The following is a 21,317-nucleotide window of genomic DNA, read 5'->3' on the forward strand; positions in this document are numbered from 1 at the left end:
GGAAATTATACTTGCACAAATGCGAAAATGTAAAAAAAAGGAAAAACGAGAAAATAAATTCGATAACAAAGAGAATTTGTAGCTTAAGTCAAAATATAGGATGCTCTAGGTTTTTTTTTTCTTTATATAGACATTTTTCCGGTGGACATTTCTTAACAGCATGTTATTGCGAATCTTATTACTATAATTTCCGGTTGTAGGATACATTTTTGATCCGGTTATAAGACAGTCAATCATCCTCTCTTTCAGAACGAATGAACCTCAAGCTTTACCTGATCGAAAGTCGATATATCGCAGCGATAAATCATTTACGAAAGAATCATTCAATAACGGAAAATAGAAAATTTTTACACATTTTTAAATTTTATTTCAATAAAAATGATTGTATATTTATATAGTAGTTATTTAATATAGTTATATTACACATAATTATTAAATCGCGTCGCACATGCCTCGATTTTTTTCGCTTATATAATGTATACTTTGGATTTGGCTTTATCGAATTGCCAACTGATCTCGTTTTTTACTCTAGTCTTTTGCTCTCGATGAATCTCTGGTTCTCACATAAAAGGTGAATAGTGAACAAGCGAAGTTTTCGATAAAATAGCGACCGACTTGTTTATGAACAGGAGAGAGTGACTGTATCAAGATATTTAATATTTAAAAGAGAAGATCTCCGGGTTTCCTTTGAGGCAAAATTTATATCTCAAATTGGATAAAGAAGGAATATATATTGCATATATGTCCGTAGATTGTGGCCGACTAAATCGAGATTTTATTTTCTTTTACGCAAAAATATAAGTACTTCTTTATTCTACTTGCGAATTTCTCTATGGGAAACATACTTATCTTCACTTTTTCAAGCGCAAGTGTCCCCTTAAATGTTTGATAACGTGACAACACAGAAATTATACGTAGAAAGCGCGGGAGACTTTTGGCTTAACGTTGGCTACGACGCAAGGAGCCTTTTCTTATTTACCGTTGACGAAGCTCAGCGTCCCGTAAGTGTCGACGGGGTTCTAGGGGTTGCGAAACGTGTTTTATTTACGACTTCGAGAGGGGGGATGGAGTTAGCGTGTAACGTCACGTCGACGGTGGAACTTTTGTGGAAAATTAAGGAAAGTTGCTGCGGTGATCGGTCCGCGAAATCGCCCCGGGAAAACTTTTAAAGCAATTCGCTGCCGTGCAGCACGCAAGCAAATTTTCTTGCTCTTTTTCTCTTTTTTTTTTCTTTTTTTTTTCTTTTTTTTCACCTCAAAAGCTACACCTCGTTTTTATCGCTCGTCGAATTTGCGAGCACGAAGCATTTCGGTTTGTTTCACTCTTCGTGTGTGCATTTGCTCGATTGCCCGAAACAATTAGCAAATTTCCTTTGATGAACTTCGACGATATAGCATGCTACAAAATAAACGAACCAGAAGAAAATAATTCTTTTTAATTTTATTGTCAATGACATTTTATTTATTTTTATTCTATATATGCTCTTTTCTTCTCTGTCTCCTTCTCTTTCTCTGATAAAAACAAATATAGTAATGTGCATATTGTTTCCATATTATTTTCTCTTATTTTATAAATAATTATTATATGTAATAACTATTAATTTCGATATTGCTTTACGAGGTGATTTTAATTAATCGATGAAAATATGTGATAGTACACACATACATGCAAAGTATCTGTATTTATTTAACATACCTAGATTATATATTAAATAACAGAATTATTAAATTGCTTTAAATAAAAAGATTTGTTTGCCGTATAAAACCGTTCTCCATCGCGGATGAGCTTTATTAATTGAATAAGGGAGAAAGATATGTTGGATAATTGTTGAAAAATATAATTCATCAGGTGCATTCAACGGCGAGTTTTATCGTGCGAGTATCGGTCGCTATCGACAAGAGAGAGAGAGAGAAAAGCTATGATCAATAGTCATGATTTCATTGGCGTGGGTGCAACAAGTAGTTGCAAATTTCGTTCACGGATGCAATGTAGGCAATAAACACTTATATGGCTTGGCATGCTTTGTTTGGGAAAATATTAATTTGCGTTATATACAAAACGTTGACGCCGAATTACGCCACTTTGATCCCATAACAGGTAGATTGTTTCTCTAACAGCGTCATTTCATCGTCGCCATCGAATCATCGCCGACTCCATTAAGCATACTTGTTCCACGTATATATTTATACACTTATTCGAGTATTCGTTTAGATTACGCATAAGCGTGATTACAAACCAACGGCTTAACTTGACGGCTTAGGTAACTCACGTAAGTTCCTCCTTAGTCGCGGACGAACCTAAGGGAAACCGCAAAGTCCTTTGTTTTACATAATAGCGATCTCAATTATTTTCTCTTCTCTGAGTTTCGCAGTAAACTTAATAATAATAATAATATGCGCAATAATATACTGCTCCTAAAGGGAATAAAACATAACAAAAGGTCAGAATTTATGTGACTCAATGCACGAATACACGTGTTCTTTACATAACAAATTCAATATATCCTTTCTTCTTTTCTTTCTTTTCTTTCCTTTATTTCCTTCATTTTTTTCTTTTTTTCCGACGCAAAGTTACAGGCGCAATTTCCGACGTATATATATTTGTCTTTTGGATAGAGATAGAGATGGAGATGGATTGAATATCATTTGATATACTTTCAATTTTCAATTTCTTAGTAAAATCTTAGTAATAAAAGCAAACGGGATTTTTTAAAAGAGTTCTGACAAATAAAAGATTTTTCTTTGATGTTGTTCCAATAACATTATTCTTGCTGAAAATTTTAAATATCTTTCCTTTTATGTATGTGTACTGTTATTAAAAAATATTTATTGAAAAAGTTGTTCCATTGTATAAAGATTCATGTGCGACAGATCGAATCGGTAGAGAGTATTATTGACTTTTCTGTAAATTCAACGAGGTATGAGCGAAGTATTCGCAGACTTTGAAACATTCTATTTTTGAAAAAAAAAAGAAATTTAAAAAAAAATATATTTTTTTCGTGTATATACTTATGTACAGGATGCTTCCTATAATTACATTACCCTCGTAGAAAGAAACCCTCTGTTTAACATATTGCTGACTAAGTAATCGCTTTGGCAAAATTCTGTCGACGAAAACATTCCCCTACTTAGAATGCAGAGATGTGAGATGAATATTTTTCAAACCTACGTGTGCGATTATCTGTATAATTCCAATTATGTTCAAACTCCTTTTCCCGAAAGGAATTCGGACATTGGAGCATCACAGAAAAATACGGATACGTTTCCACTCCGACTACGAATTCTTTCGTTAGGGTAGAGAGTGCATCTCTCTCGCAGATACTTTTCCGATTACATCCAGGTCGCGATTACCGATACGATTACGAATGCAAGTCGTGTCCGCGAACGAGCGGTCGGTCCAGACTATCGAACGGTATTGATAGCTTTCGATTTCTTCGCCGGGGATCCTATCAAGGAAACTTCTGCTCTTGCAGCGCTTGTACACATCCTTGCCACCTTCGCATGTACAACGCGCCCTGGCGAAGTTGGCCGATTTAATTTTCTAAATATTCATGATACACCATGTCCCTCCGGTGAGCGAAACCGCGCTCCGAAAGAGAGAGAGAGAGAGAGAGAGGGAAACAGCGAACTGTAAATATTCTATCTCATGTCTCGCCGCAACTTCAAACGAGAGACGAATATGGGAGATCTCAGATGAGATCTGCCTCTCCGCCGGCGTATATACATGTCAGATGTAACGAAATATTAAATTATACCATTATCCATGCAAATTGGAGATTCCCATGTGGCGAGCTTAAATACTTAAAGGGAAGTGCCTGAAAACCGACAACGAGCGAGAGCGCGCTTTAACAAATTAAGCCCATTTTTTAATTAAAGGAATTATTAACCAACTGTTTTTAGCTTGTAGTTAGGTAGATAGTAAACCAATTGATTGAGCAATCGATTGATTTTGATATAAAGTAAGAGAGTTCAGATAATATGCGTAGTGTACGCATACAAGAAGTGTTTATTAATTTGAATTTCGACCACAAGAACGATCGTCAAGCCTGCAGAGGCATTAATAGATTTTGCAATCAGAATATATTGTAGAATGTTTTATTCTTCAAAAAAAAGTTGCGAAATTGTACACTGAGAGAATTTTCTCTTAGAATTTACCCTGGAAATCATGGTGATCGTAAGAATTTTTATGAGAATTTCTCTGATTAATATTTATCACAATAAAAATAATATCTATTACAATAAAATATAAAAGTTTAGTAAAATTAATCAAACATATTTTATATTTTATTGTAATAGATATTATTATATTTATTGTGATATATATTAATCAGAGAAATCATCAAATTCTTTCTATACCATATTATCCCACGATTACCAAGGTAAATTCTAAGAGAAAATTCTCTCTGTGTATATTTAGAAAGTTAGTCAAAGATTAATATTGAGAAAACTATTTTAATAATTAGTTTTTTTATAATGCAACTGTCTTTTTCTTGCAATTTCTACAAAAATAAATATATTAAATTCGCATTGCCGGATCTTTAAGATGACAGAAATAAAAAATAACTGACACGTATATGCTCGAGAGAGAGTTCTTCTCTTTCTTTTTTTCACCATGATCGATAACTTCGCCAATTTAATTTATATAATATAAATTTTTCTCGGAACTCGTATATATACTTGACAGATCGGTCGATTCTTTAGTGGCTATCCAGCATCCAGAAGTACGGTTTATCGATTCGTTTCGACGAGAAGCAATCTACCTCCACGAGCGATATCTATACACCAAAGACCCCTGAGCGGTGTCCCAAATTTCGTGATATATCCGCGGCTGCTGCACTTTCGGTAACGTGCAGCTCGGGCGCGGAATACTGCGTACATGCACGGTGCATCGGTTACGAGCACCCTTTGTGCGCGTAATAATCGTTGCATTATTCGATTCCAATCTGGTCTTGGGGTTATTTGTATTGATTTATTGAGCACACCCGCCTATTCGGTGATTGCGGACACGTACTTGCGCGCGAGCGCCGCTCATCGTATGTGTCTACGCGCTCCTCCTGTGTACATACGTACTGCTCTGCTATCAAAATCGAATCCTACAACATCCGGGCAACGAAAATGTCAAATGTTCGTTCGCGTTGCCGGTCGCGTTTGTCGCGATTTTTATTTATTTAAAGCCAGACGCGCGCGTTTCCATTTTCGTTAAGCTTTGCATCCCTATATATTGTCCGAGTCAACCTTCCCCATTGAATAATTTGCCCCATTGAATAATTATTCAATGCGTCCACATTGAATAATTTGGAATAGTAATATTTTTTAACCAGATAGAAGGTTGTGTAAAAGAATCGTAATAAAAATATTTTTCTTTGTCACAGATCTAACAAAAAATGGATAAAACAATTCTGTTATTTTTTTTACAAATTGATAGATAACAAAGCGGAATTTTTAGTCCTGTATATTATAAACAACATAAAAAAATTATATGGTCGTTAAATCAGGATAAAAATGTTTAATTTATCTTATAATTACTCATTATTGGCAAAATAAAAAAATTTGAAAAATTATATATCTTTATATATATATTTATATTCATTGATCGCAAATGTCGTTCAAATCTGTCTCGTTATATCGCGTAAACTTAGCTGTATCCGCTTTATATTTCGCGCAGCAATTAGCAATTTAGCTTCTCTTGATGCACTGCAATCACCAATTTACCGTCCCTTGCTGCATAGCAATTACAAGATTACCTTCGCGTTCCACGTGGATGCGCCGGCATCTTCAGATGTCTCTCGAACGTGTGTTTACTTATATTCGATATATCTCTCTTTACGACATGCTCTCTCGAGCAACTGCGCGCTTCGGGAAAATAAATTATGTCTTACTTGGATGCTCGAGCCAAACTGAAAACGGAATTTTCCGTCGAATTGACTGATCGGGACGACGCTAAGATATGAGAAGCGAATGACAATTAACCCTTACACACTTAAAATGCTTTAATCTTTTTATAAAATTATTTTAAAAATATTTTCACATTGCTTATGTTCACAAATTGAATATTTTCGTAAAATTCAATGAAGCCACAAATTAATTTGTTGAAATTAGTTGAAAAAATGTCTTTTATACACATATTACAATCTTTTATTTAATTTTTAATTAGATATATTAATTCAAAAATTTCATTATTTTCCTTTCTCTCTTTTTTGGTCTCTACTTCTTGTATAATATTTATATATGCATATTTAGTTTTTTAAATTTTGAGTAATTAAATAAAACACGTCCATTTTTTTATAAAAAGCTTTTCATGAAACATTGTCCTATAAAGAATTGGTTCTTTATAAAAAGATTAATTTTATAGTAGATATTAAGACTAATTGAAGCTAATTACAATAGAAATAATTATAAAGATATATATATTCATGTAGCAACATATATGTATATGTGTTATCTGAATATTTAATGTTTAATAATAATCATAACAATTTTCAAAATAATTCTTTACACATTTAATTTGTGATAGTAAGCAATGTACATAAACTATTAATTATGTTTGTCGATATACAAGTAAATTACAGACGCTTGCTTGTCAAGGAAAGGGAAGACAAATAGTTAACTTTGAATAAAGCTTTAAACCAAAGTTCGAAAGGGCGTCGAATTTGAATAATAGTTTGAGAGAATCTGTAATCACGCGAGAGAATCTCTAATTACACTGTCATGGATAGTAATCTGCCATGAAAAAATACAAACTAGTCAAGATTTGCGTACACAATCCTACAATACATACTACTGATTTCGCATTACCGCGCGCATTACGATAGCCATCAAATAAATTATAAAAAGAAAAAAAGGAGAAACGTTAAAGCATGGAAACCATAGCGCTGCCTCGTATTTTATTGTACGCACTATAACCGAACATTAAATTTTTTCCGTAGGAATTCCAATAAAAACGGAGGAGTTTAATTTTGACTCGGGCCAATCCAATTACAACAACGGGTTTCGAGAGAGAGAAAGAGAGATTGCGCGAGTTTTTTTCTCTCTTTTTTACTTTTTTTATATTTTTTTGTACGGAATGCGTGTTACTCTTGTGCAAAATGCAAGCGGAATTTTGACCTATCGATATGTACACACATATGGTCTTTTATCTTCGTGATAAATGGATAAGCGATTTGGATTTTTAAATTCAAATTCGCGCAATCGACTGCGAAACGAATTTTGCAAATGAAAGTGTCTCGAAACCTCGTAAAGTTTGAGATTCGGAAGATGAGTTCGAAGAAAAAGTTTTAATAAAAAAATTATATATTCCACACGTATAGCAACTTCGTCATCGTTATAAGAGCTCGTGAGTAAGCATACCCCGAAGTACATTTTCCCTCTGCAATATCAATTTCCATAAATGTGTTTAGAGCATGGCGTATACAAAGAGAGTTTTAATAAAAAATTAATATATTCAATTTGCTATACCCCGTTGCAACTACGATGTATCCACGCGTCGACGCAAATTCTTTTATCGCGTGTCCTTTCAAAGCGGCTCGTGCAGTACGAGAAATAAACTTCTCTGAAACTTTTTCAAACGAAGTAACACACTCTACACAAGAGATTGATCACCACGGTTTCAGTAATATTATATAATTTTGAGAATTTATCTAAATTGTCTGAAAATATTTCAACCGCATTTAGGCGGTAACATAGGGGCATTTTAAAGCGATTAATTTTGAAGTTGAACTAATAATCGTGGCGTGATATGATATAGTAAATAGATTCTCAACGAATTAACTATAAATAACTTTAAATAATATTTTTAAATTAAATACATATACATATAAGAAAATACACACTATATCTGCTTTATTGAATTGCCACAGGTAATTAAATTTCGATATTATACATTTTAAATTAAGTACAAAATATCCAAAATGTACCTAAAATATTTTAAGAAAAATATTTGTAATCAATATTTTCTCAATAAAAATTTAAACAAAGTTCTAGGTACAAGTTCTAATTATGAAAATAGATTTTAAATAGAATTCTTTCTGCTATAATCTGTCACATTTTTCATTACAGATATAAAGTTATATTACAAATTGAATTACATTAGAAATCGTGTTATAAATGGTAAAATCTTATTTTTTAACTAATTTTAATTGACTTTATTTTAAAAGAAATTTTATTGCAGCACTTACTTATCAAGAAATTAATTATAATATTGAAAGTTGCTAATATTGACAATTAATGTGTGGACAACAAATTGTTAAAGTTGTATGCGTAATACTTTTCTATTATATACTAATGAATCTAATGATATACTATATACTAATGATATTAAAAGTAAAGTTAACTTTTAACTCAAACAGAAATGTGTTTCTATAAAATATGTGTGAGACCCGAGGCATCTTGCGTGTATAATATAAAATTTACTCGCACCTTTTTAAATTTTTATGAGATTATATCACTTATCCTAACGCAGGGAATTAAGAAACCGAAATTTTCTGCAATCAAAAAAAGTATGTATGTTGATTTTTGCATGGCATGTTGAAAGAAAGCGCAGATGTTTTACGCCGTCGGCGTAAGTTGTATAAAAGCAATACCCTGCGTGACGTTGCGCGATATATATTTTTTCCTCGACGGTGGATGTTATCAGAATCACTAACTAGATCGCATGCGTGTGCCACAAGATAACGCGGTCGTGCGCTCGAAGGAAAAGCTTCATTTTTAATTAACTGAAATAGAAGTTCATACAGGCACGAGCTCTTACGTAATAATAACGTGCGGTAACGCTACTACCTGCACATGCGAAAGCATAACGCGTTATTAACATTACTGACCGTTATTAGTTGGAAAGGCGGCATTAAGTTGACCTAAATAAGCTTCTACAAATTGATGCTGGCATTCTCGTTACGGAGTTACACTTTTAATGAAAGTAATATATGAATAAATCTGATTTCCATATTTTTAAAGTTAGCAGTATGTACATATACGAGATATATTTCTGTTATCTCTCTGAAATTTTCATAAATATATACTATTTAGAAAATTATTTTGTGCTAATTCCCGTATTTGATACGAATAATCAAGCATCGCTTTATTAATCTATATTATTCACAATTGTCAATGTAATTTTATATATTTTCTAAATTGTACTTTGAAATAAGCAAAAAAAAAATATTATTATAAAGAGACATTCTCGTATAAATCTGGTACCGATGGTATAACGATGTTTATATTATCAATTGCGCGCAAAGTAACGAACGCATAATTTCATTAGAATACAGATGCAGCACTAACAGTAAATTTCACGAAAATACCATGAATATTCGTGCGCGTGAAAAGTACGAGTCAACTAAAATACAGCGAAAATTCGTCAAAAAACCGCCTTTATTTTTTTTGTATAATTTATATGATTAAATTATGTAGAAACGTGTAAAAAAGCGAAAAGCGTGCGAAAGATAAAATAAAAATTTATTTTAGTTAATTAAAAAAATGTATTTTTAACAAAAAAATTGAGTGAAAAGATATTTTGATAATACTTATAATATGACAGTTTCTGACATTCTTTGATTTTATTTATCTTCTCTATTTTCTCGTTACGTCTTTGTTATGAAATTAATTAATTATTACGAAGATAGAATAACAAATGTTAAAGGTGATTTATTTTTTAGTATCTTCCAAAAATTTTCGAATTATTTCCGAAAATTAATTGAATCAATAGCAAAATAGAAGATAATTCATTAAAGAAACGCAATTTAATCAAGTTTAGATTGTCGTACAGTTTTTAACGTAATCTATATAATTAATCTATATAATTAGGCTTATCTCTGTCTCTCTCTGTATCCATATCATGGTTAATTATGTATTATTATTATAGTATCACCAAGAAAAGCTTAATAATAGGAAACAAAAATAAAAATAAATCGCTGTAAAGCATTCTGTGTTTAAATTGACAATTATAATTATTTAAATCGCATTATAAAGTTTCACATTACACTTAAAAAGAAAAATAAATGCCTTTACATATGGCTATTAGAAACTGTAATCAATGTAATTATCATATATGCATATAAGTATGTGAGAAATGTGCGATATATATCTCTGAAACGAACGCATCTGTGAAATTTTCCAAACGATTCCAATAATGATATGCGTAATGGAATGCGAATCTCTATTTTATTTTTAATTCTAATGGTCCAAGGTGCTTAAGATTCATTATACTGGACGAAGGTCTTTCGAATTTATGCCGTGGTGAGAGTGGAAACGCATATTTGTTACCTACCTCACGTCATCCACGTCTCCTCGAAAGATCCATTAGAAATGCTTTCCCTCTAGTCCAACGACTTTCACGCAACGCGAAAATGTCGGCTCGGATTATTGTGACGCGCTAGTATAAAGGTCTTAACATTTACTCGCACATCCCCGTCGCATTTTCTCCCATCTTCAATGATTACTGGATGAGCTTAAGCATATTTCGGTGTCTAAGATTTCGTGCTACTTTTGGTAATTTGATTCATATGAATAACGATTACAGCATGAGACAAAGATTTCAGATTATGATATTGACCTGAGCTTAAGTTTGTTAAAGAAAATTATGTACATGTTTCGAAAGTTTTGAAGTGAGAAGTTTGTAAGTTCCTAAATACAGCTTCCACGATAAGGAATAAGCGATAGTAAATAATGCGGAAAATTATTATTATAAAGAATCTTCTAACATATTCTTATATGTACATGAAAATTACGGAAAAATTAAAAATTAACTTTGTATTTTATCAGTTTATTTAAAAGATAGAAATTTGATTTTTACTAAAAGTAATTTTTTTTATTAAAAGAATTTTTTAATTTATTATTCGTTAATTATAATATACATAGAGATATATAACTTATAAGCGCTTTAACAATTTTTTTGCACGAAATGTGAAATCGATATCGCACTGAATAATGAAAATTTGATGATTAGTATATAGAGACTTAAGTATGGAAATATTTATAATCTAAAGAGATTAGACAAATTAAATTTCCAAAATGTAAGTTGCGAACACCCTTATAAGCATCTTCATTTCAGAGTTAATTTTATCTAAATTCCATCTTAAGAACTCGATGCGAGTTTTAATAATAAAAAAAATTGAATTTCAACATTGATTTTATCTTAAGAAAAATAAACATTGAATTTGTAATAAATAATCTGTTATTAAAGCATTTTTCCAATAACGGGCCATTTTATATCGAATTTTTAAGAAATATAATAAATAGCGGATTAGTATTCGCGCCAGATTAATATTCAAATATATAGGAGGTGTTTTAAACAGCACCAATTGAGATCATGCAATCTCGATTGATGCAATCTTTCGAAAAAAATGTAATGAATATAATTATTTTTTTGTACCTATCGTATTAAATTTTTAATATTTTTATCGGCATCAGTCCTAGACTTAACTCTCGCGAAAATCTCTAAACACGCACTATGTCGCGTTTAAATCTCCGGAGTTGCCTTCCATATCGCCGAGTCTCTCTCTTTCGCGTGTTTTCACACGAAATAAAATTAATCGTACAAAAATTCCCACACGACGACGGCGCTAAGATGTATCGCGTTCCCGTGGAAGTGAAAAACACTGACTAGCCACGTTACGAAAAGGGGATAAAAGATTTCGCGGAGCAGCAGGATCATCCCGCTAGAGTGCAAACGGAAATGAGAGAAAGAGGGAGAGAGGAAAAGGCGGGCTATGTTCGCTTTCGAGAGATTCCTTCCTTCTCCCGCCATATTTTTTCCCCAATCCCTTTTCCCTCCACATTAAACAGCCACTTTGTCTACTCACTTTGGTTCTCGCAGCGCAACACTTTCCACACGATCCTCGTGCGTGGTCGGACTCGCGCTCTCTGTTGTTGTTTATATATTTGCGTGCGAATATATAGAGTATACGGCGAGACGCGCGCGCGCGCGAAGGGGGATGAAGAATAAAGGGGGTATAAAGGGTCAAAGAGATGGAGGCAGGGAGAGAGAGAGAGAGAAAAAAAAAGCAGAAAGAGATAGAGAAGATGTGTAGAATATGGGAGACCTAGGTAGAGAATGGGAACGCGTCTCGCGTGGAGTCTCACCCTCGCGAGGGCACCGGGACGTGAATGTTCGGGGAGGGGGTGGTTGACGGCGAGAGACGGCGACGGCGACAGTGGTGGTTTTACCCGCGTTTTACAAGATCCGGGCACAACAACAACGACATGTGCACGCGACGACGGTCGGGACGATACTGCGCCCTATTGGACGGCCCTGCGCAAATATAATGCCGCCCCTCTCCTGCGGTGCGTCCACCCCAACCTCGACGTCGGCGTCGGTGCCGCACCACTACCCCGATCCGAGAGGGTGTATACGCGTCCTTCCCCCTCGGCGGTGCTGATCGTCTCTTCTTCCTATCCCTATCCTTTTATCTTTCGTCCTCCACCCGCCCTCGGCGAGGTTCTACCCTTTAACTCCCCCGGCGTCCTCGCCAGAGCCTCTCTCTATACCCCCCGTTTCGCGACCGTCCTTGCCCGTCTTCTCTTCCTCGTGTCGCTTCGTCCTCCTTTTTCTTTCGTTGTTGGTCAACGCGCGAGCGAACCCCCTCCGGGGGGCTCCGAGACGCTCCCCAGCGTTTTCTGCAACGTGCGCAACGGCGCGCTTCCGGTGCACATCGATGGCTACTTCCGTTCACGCTCAAAGGGCTCGACGGTGCGACGCGAAGGCTCGTTTCTCGCGCGAAGTTCTCCTTCTCTCTCTCTCTCCTGCCTCCTTTTTTTCACCCTCATCCCACCCCCCGTTTTCACCCTTCTGTGCTCGCCGCGGAGGTAATCGCTTGTAGTTGAAGTTACGCTCGCGAGCACACCGCTCGAGATAAACGCGTGCCCCGTTTTAACCCCTTCCTCCCTGCCGAGGACTGCATTTTTGCCGGATGAACGGATTTTAATTGCATGACTGGCTTATAGGAGCGCTTAGAATAACCAACGTGCGCGACCCTTTCGGTTTTCACGCTGCCCCCGTGTTAGGGGAACAACGTCCTGAAAATTGCTAGCATATTTTAAGGATGTTCACTCTGGGACGACGAGGGTATATTTTAAGGAACCTCACCGAGCGACAAGGGCATATTTTAAGGTATCCTCGAGCAGACACGAGCTACTGTGAGCTTTTAGCTCAATTCACGTCCCGGTTACTTTATATGCATAACAATGTATGCATAAATTTATCCGCGCATTTATCCGCGTATTATTTGATTTCTATTTATTTTTTTTTTTATATGGCGAAAGAAATTTTTTTTATTTATCGCCGCATTTCACGATTGCATATTAAGTCGTAATTTTCATTAGCTATAGGAAGCGGCGATTGTGTTTGCGCTTTAAAATATGCTCTGTTAATTTCGACGAAAGTTGCGCTTGATATACGGATACGCTCGAAATATCTAAATCTATCTGTTAAAGCAAAATACATATCTTCTACAGTTATACCTTAATTTTGTATACTAGTACAAGAGCAAAATTTAATCACTGTTCTAGCAAAACTTTAATCTATTTAAAAATCTTATTACGTGTACTGTAAAGAGATTAATGTAATAAAAGATTCGATTTGTTCAGCATTTTGCATGTTAAAATTAGTCGAAGAGGCTCACCATACCGTAAAATTTGTGGCCACTTTAAAAGGGCTTACTTTGCAAAATATTCTGGGTTTTTGCTTGTTCTAGCGTCAACATTATTCACCACATTGTGCGAATAGAATGAAAAGAGAAAAGAATAATAAAGAGTGACGTAAAAAGGGCATACACTATGCTGCTGAACATAATAAAACCAACACGTAACATTTGGCTCTTTTTAATGCACATGTGTATTTATTGTCGAGCACAGTTATAATATAATTTCTTAAAGTTTCACTCTAAAGTAATTTTAGTCTCATGAAAAATAGAAATCAATTCAATAATTATATATAATTAGTTATAATCAAAGTTTATTTTACATAATAGATATAAATGAAAAGAATAAAATTTTTACACGTTTCAGTATCTTTTGCGCATAATTATATTAGCATAAAATTTCAACTTTCTTTTCGCCTAGAATCGTAAAATAGTGCTGCAGCGCTTTATAAATCAAGCATGTTATAAATTCATTTGCTTCCCAGAAAGAGGACACTATATATTTATAAAGTCTCTGTTTTGTTCGATTCGTCGAATTGCAGTTGAGAACGACTCATCTGGGAAATTACTTCAAGAAGTCATAATTGTTATTATACAGTACACATAACTGTTTCATCTCGAGATAAAAGTTTTAAAAGCAGATATAAACGCGTGTTAAATTTATTTTATCTCGATTCGCACGATTCGCGCACATTCAATTCTCCTAGGAACGAAAGAGATGCTTTTGGCCGCGCGAAATCAAGTTTCCGGAGGTTGCTGCAAGTCGATCCGAAGGAATAACGCGGAAGTAATCTGCTTTGAGCGAGGCGACGAAAATGTTTATCATACTCCACCGCTGATCGCTACGGCGCGCACAAATAATAAACCTTATCGGCCCACCGGGATATCACGAATAAATCTTGAAACTCGATTTCCTCTCTCCTGAGTAACAACACGTCGTACACGGGTTATCGCGCGGCGTTTCCATACGGAGCAACGTGACCGATCTCTGGCATTTCCCATTTTCGCGCGTCGCCGAAGGGTTGTAGATCGATACCGCGTCTGGACCGATAAAACTTACGACAGGTGCTGGAATGTGATTGTTTTGAAAAGAGCTGACATTACATGTGTCAAAAGGAAGTAAAGCGTAGAAGTTCAATAAGAGCAGCCTAGGAGATTTTTTTCTCAATGGAAAGGAAGAAGATAAATGAGGACAGAAAGGAATATCTTAAGGATTTTTAAACTCTATTGCTACTTAATGTTACACTTTACACTTGTACACACGTAATTATTATCAATAATTAATAATTAATATTTAATTATGACAGATTACAGTAACAAAAAAATGTTTTAGTATATAATAATTCCGGAGATGAATCTTTATTTTAAATTGTGGAAAGTAATAAGATGCGTATTCGTAAGTTATTTTAATATATATTTAAAATATTAATCTAACACATTCTTCATCAATTTAGCCATACATTCAAAAGTACATCTTAAATATAATACATAATATTTTTATATATGAATGCTTTTTTATTTATTTATTCTTCTAAAAAGTTTTATATTTTATTTAAAGTTAAATCACAATTATACATTGCATATAGTTCAGCTATATTGAAAAATGCTCATAATTAGTTAATCTTATGAAACGTGATCAAAATATCAAAAGTATAAATAAATATCGTCTATCTGATATTTTAAAGTCCCGCTTGCCATCTTAACCGACGGTTTATCTCTCGCGGAATATTATATATGTTATTATATATAGCATATACAATATATTAATAAGTTCTCCAAATTTTTAACAAATTGATTGATTAACAGACTTCAATGAAATTTTTTTCATTTTTTTACACGAAATATTTTTATTATTTTAAATCGAATAAAATCGCATTAAATAAAATATTTTATATTTGGGTGATAAAAGCTTTTTTCTTATATTGCAACTGTCAAACTTTCAACAACAGGAATTATAAATGCATACATTGATTGTTATTGATAATAGAGGAAAATGTTTCGTGATACAAAATATTCGATTGTGGATCGGAAAAATAAATATATTTCAACTGTCACTGATTACTTCATCTTCTTCTACGTATAAATCGATACGAATGAATTATCTTATCGAGAGTTTTAACAAGTTCTCACGCACGTTAAACAATCATGACACGTTGGCAGCGATCAAAAGTTCTTTATCGGTGTATCCGCGGGGGAAAGAGAGATTCTGCATTCGCAGTTGTTCGGTCTATGATAGAGGGTTGTTGCAGCATCTGTTGCGCGGGCTGTAAACGTATCGCGCGAAACTTTCGCCTTTGCAATCTCTCGATCCGTTGTCGTGTACTTCAATATAGTTAGCTATACGAACCTTGACCCAAAAACGCTCTCTCCACGTGTCATCACGATTGTTTCGGTCCGTCACTGTGGTTTTGGACATTTATTATTTCGGACGACATTCGTACATATACATATATAAATAGGATCAAGCGTCTCTTCAATATCAAAATTGGAAAACGGACTTCCGAAGCTCTCTCTATATATAGAGAGAGACCCGCAGAATACGCTTGCATGTTTTATTTCGTAAAATATTTTCAGCACAATAACTAAATTAAATTTTAATTTGCTGAGAAAACTTATTAGATTTCTGTGTCTTAACACAGATTAATCAATTACTAAAAAGAAATGTGTAAGCATACTTACAAAAAAATACAGTTTTGTAATAAGTGTGTGTGCATGTAATTAATAATATCGTGGTGTGTTTCATTTAAATTCTTGCAAGATATTTAATTAATATACTAACTTGTAAATATTGTTCGATTGGTTTTAAATTAAACTCTATATAATATGAAATCGAAATTTATTTTCGATATACACACAATATTATTTTATATTTTACTTTTTTAAAGAGCGCACGCACATATATACACAAGAGAATATTTATGCGTCCGATATTTTTTTTTTTTTTTTTACGTACAATGTTTTTGACAGTCTTGCATTCGAAATACATTTTTATAACATTTGTTTAATTCTATTCTGAAAAACTCTATTCATAAAATAGCTAAAAATGACACTCGATTTCTCATGTATAAATAATAAACAAAAGTTGTCGCTTTAAAAGTTATCTCTTAATTCTTAATATGTAATTTATAGGATGCGTGTGTATATATACAAAAGTATATGAATGTCGATAATAATTTTCTTTAAATTCGCGACGACAGACTAAAATATCATATCGTTAATCGCCGTGTGATTACATTTGAAGTTACGCGATTACCGAGCAATTCTAATAAACGATTGTCTATCAATCGGCAATTTTCTGTGTGTGCTCGCATCGGGCGATATGGGAATTGGCAAATTTCCGTTTCGCGTATCGAGAGAAAGGAATTTTCGCCTCGAAAAATTCTTTTCAATATACACGCGGCACTCGAAAAGTCTCGATATCATTCGTTATCGTTTTCCCATCGCAACTTCGTTCGAGGATCTCACCGCCTAAAATTGACTCCCCGCAAGGACTCCGCTTAATTTTAAAGTCTGTCTCTAATCAATAAGCGAGAGCAAATTTTTGTCATACCATTATGTAGAGTCTCCTCTCTATTAAATTAATCTTATAATCCGGGATCTCGCGCATGAGACAAATTAATTTGCTCGTCGTACCTTTCTCCGAATTGCGAGTGGAAGCGGCATAATGGCGGACACATGAGAGCAATATCTATCGGCATAATGTCAATAATAATACGGAGGAAATCATTTATAACAATAAAGCACTGTCGATCGTAATTGTTGATCGATGCGACTCATCAGTTAAGCAATACGCCACGAATTTGTCGACTTGACGTTACAAGGCGTGACCTATATAATTTCGTAGCGTCAGAATCTCTGCGGATTACGCGTTTCGTCTTACTGCCAACGCGTTTTCCGCCTTCGGAATTGCACGTTATCGTGTTAATAATCGCGTTAATCAACGACGAGAATATACGTAACACAATGCGGCAAAGAGATGCAGATTTCAAGAGAGAGAGAGAGAGAGAAGCCGATTGTTTCTCGTCGTTGGTGTAATAAACGCTACACCAAGCCGCTCCCGCGCGAATCTTTATTGTTATTCCTCTTTCGGTTTCCGGCTGCGCGCCCTATATTCCGCGTTATCCCCGAGGGGGAGGAGAGGAAAGACGTGAGCAGTCGGTGTTGCACCGCAGTTTTGATCTCGGTGGAGCGATTTTGTTGTCGCAAAATACGCGGGACCGCGTTCTATAAACGGGACGCTTTTCTGGAAACTTTCCGCTATAGAGTCGTACAGGGCGCGACGAAACGCGCCGGATAAATGAAAGGGCTCTCTCTCTTGGTATCGATCTACTACCCCCGTTATAACGCTTCGTTACCGCAGATTCAACTCGATGTTGTGCCATTTCGCTCTCGCCAATCGTTATCACAGCTCTCTCGCGCGCGCGTCACTTGGCGAAAAATATTTGCGAGAGATCTGCCGGGTTTTTTCATCGATACGCCAATAAATTTGCGCGCTTAAGAAAATACGACAACTTTGGGAAAACGCGCGGAAGCTGTTTCTATTTATTTATTAACGATTGCAAGACTTTATATAAGCGCACTTTTTTTCGCACGAGAATCCTCTGCTGCTTAATTCATTACTAAAATTAACAAAATGTCAGCCACACATTAACTGAATACAAAAAAAAGATATTTCTCCATTTATGTCTTATATAACTCTTTTATCCAATAATTTTTAGGACTCTTTTAGAGGATCAATGTATCTGAAAGTGATTTATAACAGCTTATTTATGCATTGTATAGTCTTGCTAGGACGTAGCAATTATTCATTCAGCCGTACATGTTTTCATAAAGCATTTTTTTCAATTGCAAATTGAAAGGCTCGTCAGAATGTAAGGAAATGTTTGAAATGTCGCTCTCCGGATTGCTCTTTGAAGATGAGCCGAATAAGGAATCGATGTATACCAAAACGCGAATCTAAAGGCAGACCAAAGTGACGATAAATAATGCAGCAGCTTTGCTTTCTGCTCTAGTTATTAAGCAAACTATTCATGTATCCTGAATGCTTCGCCGGATACAGCTATGTTTATGCTGTATTTTTCCTTTCGCAGATTATTTCATCAAGAACAAAAAAGGAAATTATGAAAAACGTGCTTGTTTAAAGCTAGATTTTCTCGAACCTTTATTTAATTACACTTACATTCGATCTTCCATAAATTCTACTTATATTAAACTCGTTATATTGATATAATTTATTCTATTTAGAAATGAAATTTAACAAGTAATAACGAATGTTAATTAAATACTAGAACAACACAAGCGCGCGCCATTCTTTGGTTTTATGTTTAAAAAAATATTTTTTCAAAAATAATATAAATTTTGTTTAAACTCAATTAATATTTTTTCACAGAAATTAGCTGATTAAAGCGTTTGATAATTTGATAATTAAAAAAATAATATTTTAAAATAATACGTTATAATATGTTAAGAAATTAAAATAATAATATGTTGTAAATAATATGTTATGATATCTTATTCTCGATTAATATTTTTTGACAGAAATCAGCTGATAACTGTCAAAAATATTAATCGAGTTTAAAGTATTATAACATTTTATTTAAAACACATTACATATTTATATTTATATTGTGTATGTTATAATGCAAAATAATAAGATTATTCTAATATGTATATATATTTTATTTGTTACAGATAGCATGCGATACACAGTGCGATTCACGCATCGCGTCGTGGCGGGAGTGCCGCGTTAAGTTTCGCGTGTCGGGAGTGCCGCGTTAAGTTTCGCGTGTCGGGAGTGCCGCGTAATGTGTCGAATAGTTGTAATTATTTATATTTTCGCGAGTGTCGTGAGTGCTATGAAGGACCAAGAGAGGAGGAGGAGGCCGGGGAGGCATCGGGCGATAGCGGAGCAACTGTGAGGTATGCAAAATAAAAACTTTTTTTTTTAACTGTATTGTTTATGAGATATTCGACACACACACATATGTATGTACATATGTATATACATTATATACATAATTTGAATATTTTGTTTTCAGATCAATATGCTGTGTACTACAACTACAACTCCGTTATGGCACGTATCGGTGAGTGAGAAATTGTTTTTTCATCATTTTATATATCATTTCTATAGCGGTAATAGAGGTATATATGTTGAAATATTAAAAATAATAATATATTTTAAATAATATGAAAATGAAAAATCTTTGAAAATATTTCTTTTATTTTTTTCGAGAATTTTATACGCATATTATCTTGAGAAAAATTGATGAAATCCATCACGAATATCGAGGCGAACAATTTCTTGACGCAAGCGTATACAAAATTACGAGTCGTTAAATTAAAAAAGCCATTGAGCGTAAAAGAGTGAGAGTAACTTGGTTTCTATTATATATATACTTTGTGAAAAAGTTGAACGATTCGAAAGTTTTATCGGTTCGCAAATAGGGAGTCATCGGACGCTATTTAAACAAGACAATCGGCAAGACCTCGTTTCTCGCCGTGCCACTTCAAAATGCAGAAGTTCGTAATGTCGAACTCGCATTCGTACCATGAACAGCTTATAAACTTGATCTTTTCTTCGCCAAGTCGATGAGAACTGCGAAATTGAATCGCGCGGAAAATAATGAGCTAAACAGCCGTATATAATCCACCTTTTTCAATTATTATTCTCGATATAACTGGTAATCGCTAGAAACTTGCGCTGAAAAAAAAATTCAACCAAGTTTTTTTTCATATATAAAATTATTATGCGATTTATTTTTTATTAACAATTTCGGTAAAACATTTTCATCGGACGTCTTTTTCCAGCAAATATTACTAACGAAACGTTGTCACATTTCTTCGTATCTTCTACTAATTGACACGGATATAAATTGTCCAGTATTTGGACAGATTAAAAATGGAGCGATAAAGTTATTAACTTAATTAAAAATTATAAATTGTAAATTTGAATTTAAATTAAGATTGAATTAGTATAATTAAGATTCTTTCCCTCTCGATACTTTAACCTAACCTAACGTAACATATAAAAAAAAATCTTAAATATTCTTTTACTAAAAAAATGTCGCGATTACTAATTCACGTATACACTTATTGAAAGAGCACAACGCGAAAGAGAACACGTTACTTTATATGCGAAGTAAAACTTAGGCTAGATATATACATATATCTATCGCGCTTTCTCGAGGGAAAGATCTCATACAAGAGGGGCAATATACATATTTGCTATTATTGATTAATATGTAAGTGCTGCCGCGGATGCACTTTTCGGGGAGTTATCGTAAAATTTCAGTGACGAAAGTACGTATGTATACTCTTGCTGTGTAGGGTAAGCAACAGAGACTGTCGTCGGCCGCGGAAATTATTCATAGCCCGGAGCAACGTAATATCTCACGAAGCTCGAGAGAGAAAGAGGGCTTATCCATTTGTCTGTATTCTTCTTTAATATCGCGGAGTCGCGTTTCTCCGCTGCCTCTACGAAAATGCAAAGGCGCTAATGTTCACCGCCGGAAATCGTGGATCCTACTTATTTTCATGCGCGACCTATATCCGTACCGTAGCTAGTCTCTTGCGCTCTTTTTACTTCCATTTACTTCCCACTTTCTTCTCTTCATGGACTTCTTCCCGCTTTTTTCTCCTCTCGCGGATCTCTTCCGAACGGCCGCGGGATGCCGGAAAAAGCTTC

The 21,317-nt window shown here is 34.4% G+C and overlaps 2 protein-coding genes and 1 long non-coding RNA gene across 6 annotated transcripts in view; 2 read left to right on the forward strand and 1 right to left on the reverse strand.

Annotated features, from left to right (window-relative positions):
• LOC145936943 (1-phosphatidylinositol 4,5-bisphosphate phosphodiesterase epsilon-1) overlaps positions 1-12,353 on the reverse strand; it is a 129,768-nt gene extending 117,415 nt beyond the window's left edge. For 3 of the 4 annotated variants that reach the window (XM_083039625.1, XM_083039627.1, XM_083039624.1), the window contains exon 1: positions 11,795-12,353. The gene's annotated coding sequence lies outside the window, so the exon portion shown is untranslated. Of the gene's footprint in view, positions 1-10,260; positions 10,705-11,794 lie in introns of those variants that run through there. The other variant, XM_083039626.1, reaches the window with a different exon arrangement.
• The window catches only part of LOC145936955 (uncharacterized), a 141,034-nt gene extending 121,592 nt beyond the window's left edge, over positions 1-19,442 (forward strand). The window contains exon 9 of the long non-coding RNA XR_014425455.1: positions 19,322-19,442. This is a non-coding gene — a long non-coding RNA (uncharacterized LOC145936955). The remainder of the gene's footprint in view (positions 1-19,321) is intronic.
• Positions 19,417-21,317, forward strand: part of LOC145936944 (uncharacterized) — a 55,299-nt gene continuing 53,398 nt past the window's right edge. Inside the window, exons 1-2 of the mRNA XM_083039629.1 lie at positions 19,417-19,549; positions 19,669-19,716. Coding sequence (XP_082895755.1) covers positions 19,675-19,716 — 42 coding nt within the window. The 5' untranslated portion in view covers positions 19,417-19,549; positions 19,669-19,674. The remainder of the gene's footprint in view (positions 19,550-19,668; positions 19,717-21,317) is intronic.

Source organism: Prenolepis imparis, unplaced genomic scaffold (genome assembly GCF_030444845.1).
Source record: "Prenolepis imparis isolate NDT839.2.m4 unplaced genomic scaffold, iyPreImpa1.0 SCAF_6, whole genome shotgun sequence".
Classification (NCBI taxonomy): Eukaryota; Metazoa; Arthropoda; class Insecta; order Hymenoptera; family Formicidae; genus Prenolepis; species Prenolepis imparis.